This window comes from Lactuca virosa, chromosome 1 (genome assembly GCF_052849685.1).
Source record: "Lactuca virosa cultivar CGN04683 chromosome 1, Lactuca_virosa_CGN04683_v6, whole genome shotgun sequence".
NCBI lineage: Eukaryota > Viridiplantae > Streptophyta > Magnoliopsida > Asterales > Asteraceae > Lactuca > Lactuca virosa.
The window spans coordinates 141,091,065-141,101,662 of record NC_136426.1 but is presented as its reverse complement, the minus strand read 5'-3'; the positions used below and the strand labels follow the sequence as shown (position 1 = coordinate 141,101,662).

General features: G+C 31.5%; 1 protein-coding gene across 1 annotated transcript; it reads right to left on the bottom strand.

Annotated features, from left to right (window-relative positions):
- Positions 1-608: 608 nt before the first annotated feature.
- Positions 609-2,247, bottom strand: LOC145159040 (uncharacterized). The gene is made up of 2 exons (XM_079077941.1): positions 1,501-2,247; positions 609-960 (listed from the first exon to the last, which is right to left on the bottom strand). The coding sequence occupies exons 1-2, from the start codon at positions 1,722-1,724 to the stop codon at positions 903-905; spliced, it is 282 nt and encodes a 93-aa protein (XP_078934067.1). The 5' UTR covers positions 1,725-2,247; the 3' UTR covers positions 609-902.
- Between the last annotated feature and the right edge of the window lie 8,351 nt (positions 2,248-10,598).

Sequence of the window (10,598 nt, the reverse complement as noted above, 5' to 3'; positions counted from 1 at the left end):
TTGCATACATAATATTTTATACATAAACATAAATCAAGGAAGTCATTCATAAATAAGGAGGCGTTTTATGTGTCCTTCAAAAATAATAAGTAATACTAAATAATTAAAATAAAATAATTAATTATAACAAAACAAACTATTGAAGATGAACAGATAATATTTGAATGTAGTTTCACCTGTTAAAAATGTAATAACTAGATAGCTGTTTTTTTTTAATTTTTTTATGTTAGTAATCAACACATACAATAGTCAAAAAGCAACCTAAATACCTTTTCACTTGCAAATAAAACAATACTATTAATTCTTTCTTTGAAATACATATCACTTTGAATTTGATATTGATGACAAAATTAAAATTCAAGACTTTAAACTTTTGAACAAAAGTACAAAAAATATGGAGTGGCATAATATTAAAAGATCTAAAATATGGAGTGGCATAATATTAAAAGATCTATGATGACATTTGAGTTTATGATTATATTTTAAAAGTCATATTTTGATTCCTACATGGCATCCTCATTGGCAAATTTTAATCACACAATGTCCATGTGGACACGCCACATGGACATAATGCTACAGAAAATTTTCGAAGTAAATGCAACCACATACGCAACAAAATCACTTTAACATATTATAGTATGTTACCATGGGCGAATAAAACTGAAATTATTGTTTACACTGTTAGAACTTTCATGACTTAAAAATTACTGTATACAAGAAGCAAGTTTGATGCCATATCTAAATTCCAAGTAAAGGAGACAATAATTTGGCTCCATATCAAATACATTAACAATATAATATCATAAATTCATAATTCAATCAACAACTCTTTAATTCGACAAAATCCCTCCAAGATTAGTCGAATGGTATATCTAGCCATGATTGTTGGCTGCATGTAAAGTCTACATTATGTTACATATGCAAGAATCCGACTCATCATCTTCAGAATCACTAACCTCACTGCAAACACAAAAGAATCAAAGAATACAAAATTAGTTTCAAGTGGGCGTCTAATAAAAATCTCTAAATCAAATGGCTAAAATCATTTTAGAATGTTGAAATTTGGAGTCTAAAGTGGTTTGGTGTTTGACCTTCTTAGTGGATTTTGCACCCCACAAACCACTAATTACATTATGCACATCCGAAGAACAATTTCATTAAGATAAAAAACGTAACACGGATCTAATCAGTAACATAGCCAAAATATATATATATATATATATATATATATATATATATATTGGGTGTGCAAAAAAAAAAACGTATCTTTAAGCAATAGGAATTTTCTTAAAAGTAGCAACTCAAGAACTAAAACACATGATCAAGAACAATATTGGCTTAATAAGATCTAACTATGAAACCTAACCAAATCCAACAAGAGCACTTTATATATATATCATACAAATCTCGATTCAATGTTCTTATATTCCACAAATTATAAATTCGTTGATAAAATGGTAAAGAATTTAACGAAGCGATTTAGGGACAAGTTGCATTTACCTTGGTTGATATTCCAAAACTTCTGTAAGATCATGTCCATTCCTATCATTCCACTGCACTTTTCTGTGTTTCTTCCCTGATTTTTTGGATAACCCGCCTTTTTTAGGCAATAAAAGTTTCTTCGATTCATCCTCTTCATCTTCTTCTACTTTTTCTCCATTCATTACATCTCGTTCTTGATTTCCGTTTTCCATAAGCTTCGATTCAACTCCGGATTTATCCATTTACATATAAACAATGTATGCCGAATCGCAACCTAACAAAACTTCAATTCAACTCCAAAAACATCGCAAATCTGAATCCAGTTGCTGAAATCAAAAGACTACCGATTTCAGCTTGAAACTTGAGTAAGTTGCAAGTTTTGTAACGATGAAATACGAATCGGTCTTGATTACTCAAAAGGTCAACGTCAATTTATCGAGGAAGAGAGCATTGAAGAAACCCACAATTACTCCAATCAAATTGCACCCAAAACGGCACTATCAAGAAGTCTAACAGATTTCAACAACAACATGAAAGTTTGACTCTTTCAATCAAACCCAGAAAGTATAAAGTATGAAAGACGAAAAGAATCTAGGGTTAATACGCAAATAAGGAAAAAAGAAGAAGAAGTTAAAATCAAGAATGGGGGAGTTCTAAAAGAGAGTTTGAGAGAATTTATGCAGAAACCCTAGAGATCAGAAAGAATGAAGGATTTGGGGGAGAGAGTGTATGGACTATGGAGCTGTACGTTTACTTTGATCTCCATTAAAAAGGCAATAATGATTTTTTATTATAATAAAATAATTGCTGAAAACAAAAGGGAAATATAGAAGGGGGTCAAGATGATCAGAAATCAACGGTTGAGATTTGATTTACTGAAAATGGGAAAGTTTCAGGTCGTTAATCTCGTTATCAACGCATGTCCTGCTATGAGTTGGTTTGGTTGGTGTCGTGGGGTCTTTTGTTTTCTAGCTTAATTGCCAAATTAGTTTATGATTAAAACATATTAAAAGACTTGGATTAGGATTTGTTCAAGTTGAAACAAGTTTTTGTGTTTGATTATTCGTTAGCACTATAATCCAAATGAATCGACATGTTACACAAGTTAAAAATATAATTTATATTTGTTTGGTTATAATGATAGAAACCGAGATTAGAGAAGCCAAATCAAAAACTAAATATATAAAGATAATAGTAAATTGTACAATTTGAATAACTCACCTAGATAAAATCGATCATATGGATAAATCATAAAACATGTTGATAATCGATCATATGGATAATCATAGAAAATTAGTAACATTTTGGATATATTAAGATTTAAACTCTGGACCTCATATTTGAGTTCCACGCACATTAATTGACAAAAACATACAAATAATTATTTTCAAAAATTAAATAAATAATAATAATAATAATAATAATAATAATAATAATAATAATAATAATATTTTATTTATGAAGCCATAATATCAATACCAAAACAAGTGGAATAAGTTGTTCGAAAAGTTCTTTTGATATGAATGTAACTTCCATTTTAGAACCTCGTTGCTTTTGGACTATTAATTTTTATGTGTTGGTTACTTAGTTACAATTATATGTTATGTGTTCTAGACTTTATTATATGTATTAGGATGAATATGATATTTATGTGTAAGTTGGGGGGCTTAAATCTAATGTATTTATACAAGTTGCCTATAAGATGCAATTTGATAAATTAAATACATAATTTGAAAGAAACCTTGGAATCTTTAATGGTTATCTCATACAAAATAAATTCTAGAGTAAATTACATCAATGATTCATTTGGTTTGGGGTAACCTGTGCATTTGATGCACATATCGTAATTTGCTCTTAGTTTTATAAGTGATGGGAATATCAGGACCACATTTAGAGATTTCTAACTACTCGTCGCTCAGAACTTCAATGTTCTTATTGGGTAAAATTACCACCTCGAACAACACACAAAAAGTGCTTAAAGGCGGTGATGGTTGAATCTGATCCACCAAGATGGTTGCGAATTCCCATTACCAAATAAACAAGATTCAAGTTGAACAAGATAACCCTGACAACCTGTACAAACCTAAAGTGTCGTTTATCTTCATTTATCCCTTTCCTATCACCCATTCGTCGATGACCGTCCTCCACTCATCAACACTGCAACCCATCGCCACTACAACCTTCACCATTATAACCTCTGACATATGAACATCACCACTAAAACATGTAGAACCAACATAAAAACTTGCCGGAAAACTCTGCCATATCAACACTAAAACATGTAGAACCAACATAAAATCTTGCCAGAAAACTCTGACACATGCAGATATGGTAGTTTTGGAAAATAAAGTCAAAATCCAATTGATTTAAGGAAACAAATGTTTAAAATAGAATCTTCTATTGCTTTAATGTGTTCCCGATAACAAGGTTCAATGGGAGAGGACGGTGCCTAAAGATAATATAATGTATCGATTTACTATCATCTTCGCTCAAGCTCTCTCACACCTTGCATCAGGTTTATATCATTTCATATGTTCTCACTATTTGAAATCCTTCCCGACTTCGTATATGTAATGCATGCTTCTACGGGGGAGATTAGCAGTAACGGATCAGGGTATGGAGGAGAAGATTGAGACTGAAACACGTAATACAGGAGGGTTGCAGATCAATACTAGTGGAAGGGAAGGTATTTGTCACACCCCCGAACCAGACGGCGGAAACGTCCGGGGGATCGTGTGACTAACAATTGAATTATCATCACAATGAATATACATGAAACATAACACATTCATCACCAACATTACATATAACAACCAACATTGTTCACATCAAGTACATGTTATAAATTACATAAATTCAAAGTATTAATAGTACGATGAGTGATGTTACACAAAATAAATCCATACACACTTGAAAATCTTCCTGCTTAACGATTACCTAAGAATACAAGTTATTTTGAAAACGGTCAACATATATAATGTTGGTGAGTTCATAAGTATGTTTAGATAAAAGTCTTTGTATCTTTTGTAAAAACCCAGAAAATCCGATATTTTCTATAAAGTGTCTGAAAATGATGTGAAAATCAAGTATAGATGCATGTGTGAATTTCGTAGTAGTAACATATATGAATGCAGTTTAGATTTCTTTGTATTGTAAGTAAGTGATAATTGAATAATAGTATTTCTCCAGAAAATCCGATATTTTCTGATTTATAATAATGTCGAGGTTCTTAGATCATTAATTTAAGTTATTTCGTATTGACATAATCGAAGAGTTAATCTTCGAAATGTTAAATTGGTATTGGATCTCTATATGAGCCGTTATAACCATACATGATAATGACTAGGTTGCATGTCTTGGCATTTTTCCAAATGCCGATATTTGCTCAAGGTTTTGTCGTCCTAGACTGACCTAGTCTAGCTGTAGTGAATAGCTAACGCATGGGGGGGTCACTCCGTATAGATCTATACACAAACTCCCGCTCTCTCTCCAGGAAACTCTGGTTATAACTACATGCTACGATTATACACTCAAAGGTGCCAACCGACAAGTCTCACTAGATTCTCAACCTTTCATGTTCGTTATGTTTTTCACTATGTTTAATGTTTACGTGTATGTTGCATGTTTTCATATCCAAAGATACATACATAAGTATACGAAGTTCAATAATTATGTAAGGGATAGAGTTACAATCTACTAAGCATGTGAAATTCAGTCCAAGCCCAATTAGCATTTGAATGGACCACAAAGGCCCAATAACATGTAAGAGGGTAATTTGGGCCCATTAGACATGTAAATGGACCACCGAGGCCCAACAAATATGTGACCCATAGCTCAGGCCCAAATTAACATCTAAATGGGTCACAAGGCCCAATAAACATGTCATGGAAGATATTGGGCTCAATATACACTTGAATGGGCCTTTAAGGCCCATTGACCATGTGAATTGAATATTAGGCCCAATAAAATTGTTATCGATGTATTTCGTCCATTCGTTATTGTTTCGTTATTTATATTTAACTCGAGGTTTACCAAATTGATTTTAAAAAGTTTTCTTTTTTGTAAAAACGACGTTCTTGGTCAATAAGCCTCAAATTTTCAATTAAGGCCCAAAGTTTTGTAAAAATAACACTTTAGTCCATAATTTATAAAAATTTGTACTTTCGTCCCAAATGTTTAGAAATTCACGGGTTTAGTCCAAAAATTTATATTTTGACATTTTTGGCCCAGTTTTGCCGAAAAGTGCATTTTCAACCCCTTGTTTGTAAAAATTGATACTTCCGGCCCAATTTTGATAAAAGTTACATTTTTGGTCCCATTTAGAAATAAATGTTATTTTCACCCCCTAAATTTGGTTTATTTACATTTATGACTCAAACTTTGGTCAAATAACATTTTTAATCCCAAAACTTTCATTTTTTCGCAAATTTGGGCCCAAAACCGTGAGGCCCAAATGTTTGGCCCATTGAGCTAAAATTTACATTTTTGCCCCTTTGGAAAGAATGTTTATAATAAAAATCCATTTTTATACAAGTAGGACCTGTTTGATCCTTATAAAAACATAAATGTCACTTTTTGCCCTTATCTTTTGTTTTCTTGACAATTTTGACCCTTAACAAGGTTTTTGCCTTAAATTTTTTATATCTTCAACATATAAACACTTTTAACTTGATAATATGATGTATATGGTATCTTAGTTCATGGATCTTTACTCAATGTTACTTAAGGTGTCGAGATTTGTTAAGATCTAACACATTTTTACAAAATAAACTAAGAAATCACACAAGACATGCATATAACACATAGATCTACACATTTTACTTGTATTCTCCCCCATAAATCATGTAAAAACCGAAAACAAGGGGATATGAACTCACCTTTGCTTTGATTTTTCGGTTTTAAAGAAGAGATGAATAGATTTTTAGTCCTAACAAGCTTTCTTGAGTGGATCTTGAACTTAGGAGGTTTCTAGGAGTATGATCACCAAAATTTTGCTTAGAATGAGTGATCTAACATGAGAATGAAGTTATATAACTTGGATATGTAAGGACTTACCAAGAAAATGATGATTTTTGGTGGAAATCTTCTTGATCAACCCTAGATCTTTGAAAATTTGAGAGGAAAGGAAGGAGTATTTCTTGTGAGTGTTTGAGAGAGTTTGATGTTGTGTGTGTGTGTGCTTACCTTCGGCCGAGAGGAAGAAAAAAAGAGAGGGGAGAGAGATTAAAATGTGATAGGTGCATAGATGTATGGGATTGGGTATTTGTTTAGAGGGTAATTTGCATGGATTACCTCCATGTATTAGTGAGGTGCCATGGCTTGGATAATTAGCCATTTCTTTTTTTTTTGTTTGTTTTTTTGTTTTTGTTTTTGATGATGGGCCGAGAATTGGATTAGGAAGGAGGAAGTGAATTAATTTGGGCCCAATCTTGGTCTTCACTCGAAATTTTAAAGCCCATAGAGAAGTTTTCAGCCCATTGGGCCTTTAGGGTAGTTCACGGTCCAAAATGGCATAAAAGAATGGATTTATGGCTTACTAGGGTTAATTGGATTAGTTATGGCCCAATAAGGCCCATTAGGGTTAGAATGAATCATTCTAGGCCCAAATGGTCCAAAATGTTTTAGATTTGTGAATTTGGGTCCATTTATAATCTAAATAGGATTTCCAAGCCCAAAATAGTTGAGTTGAATGCTTATTTGTCCATTAGGCCCAATAAGGAATCCTAGTCCAATATGGACTTAAACCAAGGTTCTTAGGGTTTTAGACTCTTTGATGAACATGAGAGGTGCATTTAAATGAGCTTTGGGTGATATTTACTTAGAGTATATGTTTTACAATCGTTGAATGATTACACAAGAATAGAATTTCCTAGCTAAAATGCTAGTTATGACAATATTGTATGGTCAACCATCTTATAAATATAAAAATAGAATTAACTCTTTTTTAATCGATTTACCATCGTCTTCACTCAATCTCTCTCACAACTTGCATGGGGTTTATATCATAACAAATATTCTCACCATTTTAAAGTCCTCCGAGATGAAGGTTAATGTAAAAGATGCTTCCAGAGGGGAGATTATGCCCGGAGGAGTAGGGTGTGGAGGATAAGACATAAATTGAAATATATTATATAGGAGGGTTGTAGATCGAGACTAGAGGCAGGGGCGACTCAACTAGTTTGGGGTCTCTAAGAAAGCCACAAATTTGGGGCCCTTTGGCCTTTACTATACCGAATGTTATAAACCCTCCCATCTGATAAACATGTTATTAGAGCTTAGAAAAGATAAATAAATATGGCATTAATTAAAAGTGTTCAAACAAATAATTATACAATAAAATACATACTGCCATAGATAATGAAGCATAAGTCATGACATACTCATGACAAACATTAGGGGTGTGTTTGGCACGGAGCTTTTGGAAGCGTTTGGGAGCTTCTAGCTTTTAGCTTTTGACAAAACGCTCTAGTTGAAACAAAAAGTTTCGTTTGGCAGTACGAGCGTTTAGCTTTTAGTTTAAACAAAACACTCCAAATCTAAAATCCACTTCATGTAGCGTTTAATAAAACGCTACTGAGCATTTGAAATCAATTTCCATAATTACCCTTAAAAATAAATTTATATATTTATTTATTTATAATCAGTTGTCCTTTTATGTAGTTTTATATATATTTCAAAAGTTTCCAGCTACTTTTGCCAAACACTCATATAACAAATAAAACATACAACTTCTCGCTACCAGCTACCCGCTACACGCTACACGCTACCAGCTAACCGCTACCCGCTTCCAGCTAACAGCTACTTTTGCCAAACACGCCCTAGGACTAAAGGGACTTCCTTTCTCTTTGCATACAACTCAGACTATATCATCAATACAATAAAAAGTAAACCGGAAGTAAATCAGTAATAGATTATAGATTGGAAATACTTGCTTTGCCTGCTTAGCAAAGTGATCTCTTGACGGTTCTTGAGTCTTCGCAACCTTGACCTCGACTCCTTGAGAAAACTGAAATGGAAATATGGAATTGAAACTTTGCAATTGAAATTCGTTCCAACCAATTAACCAAAATTGTTCCAATATCCAAAGTCCAAATCTGATTCCAATATCCAAAGTCCAAACCTGATTCCAAATCCAACTTGACACAGTGACTATTAAAAAAAAAATTAAGCCTAATCATAATAGATAGTCTAATCGACAAACAAGAATCATGGATGGAGTTATCAGTTATCAGTTATGGAGAAATAGAGAATCAGAGGAAGAACATACCGTTTCTTCACACTTGAAAGCCTTTCAGAAAGAAGAATCAACAATTGATTGATGGAAAATCGAAGTTTGAACAATCAAGATTAAAAAATCGATTTTTTGATTTTTGAACAATCCAAAATCAAGAATCGATAAGACTTCAGAGCCAGAAGACGAGAAGAAGAAGAACAATCGTTTGGCAGAGCTGATGCTTATGGGGTGTTTGAGATTCCTTTTAAAACAAATTTTGGACTTTTAACTTGGGCTAATGTCATAAAAACCCTCAAGTTTTCAAGGTTTTGTCGGTTTTGCCCAAAGTTGAATTTTATGTCCGTTTTTACCCTAACATTTTCCAAAAAATGTTCGGTTTTACCGTTTTACCGGAGATAACAGGTTACCATTATATTAACTTCGCAAAAAAAAAACCCTTAAGTTTATAGTTTTTTACGTTTTTACCCTTAAGTTTATATTTGTTTTACTCTTTTACCCTTTGTATTTTCTTTTTCATATTATATGTATTCATGCAGAAAAATAATATTTATATACAAAAAAAATTTAATTAGATATTGTATTTACAATTTTTTAATGTTATTTCTTCGAATATATATATATATATAATATATATATATGTGTGTGTGTGTGTGTGTGTGTGTGTGTGTGGGTTTTTTTCTTGGATAAACCATTTAACATGTAAAAAAAACACAAATTAATATGTTTTTAGAACTACAGGTAAATATTTTTATGTATTTAAAAATATACATATCAATAAAAAAACTTGTTGAATCATAAACATGTTTATATAAGTATATACATATATTTTTAGAAGTATAAATATGTATTTTGATATATGTTTTTTTAAGTATAAATATATTTTTAGAAGTATAGATACATATTAATATATAAAAATGCAAAAATATGTATTTATACTTCTAAAAACTATATCTATAAAACACGTATTCATAATTCTAAAAATATTATTTATCTTTTTAAATGGTATAACCTTGCAAACACACACACACACAAACAAACATATATATATATATATATATATATATATATATATATATATATATATATATATATATATATATATATATATATATAACATTAAAAAAATATAAATACAATATTTAATTAATCATTTTTTCGTATATAAATCCGATTTTTCTGCATAAATATGTATATTATGAAAAAAAAAATTACTTAGGGTAAAAGTGTAAAAAAATTATAAACTTAAGGGTAAAAACGCAAAAAAAGGTAAACTTAAGGGTTTTTTTGCGAGTTTAATATAATGGTAACCTGAAAAACCTGTTATCACCGGTAAAAGGTTAAACCGAACATTTTTTCGAAAATGTTAGGGTAAAAACGTACATAAAATTCAACTTTGGGTAAAACCGACAAAACCCTGAAAACTTGAGGGTTTTTATGACATTAGCCCTTTAACTTTTCCTAAAAGTCAAAAAAGTCCAAAAGATATTTGGCAAATGGGAAACTTCTTTTAAAACAACTTTTTGCCATGAACAAAAAAGAGTTTTTTCAAAAGTTATAAAGTCCCATATTTTTGTGACTTTTTAATATGTTACCAAGTAAATTACATTTATACTCATTAGGTTGTGGAGAGTGGTCACCACCAGCCCACCGAAAAAGTGGTGGCACATGTGCGTCATGTCAGCTTCACTACCAACCCACTAGACATAGGAAATAGTTACCACTAACAATATTTATTTTTATTTTTATTTTTATTTTTTTTGTTTGTTGTAACATTATATTAAATAAAAAAACATAATCATGTACCAAAAGTTCATTTGCCGCATCTCGATCCCGGTTGATCTATTTTCTATGCTTCTTCTCGTCGTGTGAACTTTCGTCTCTC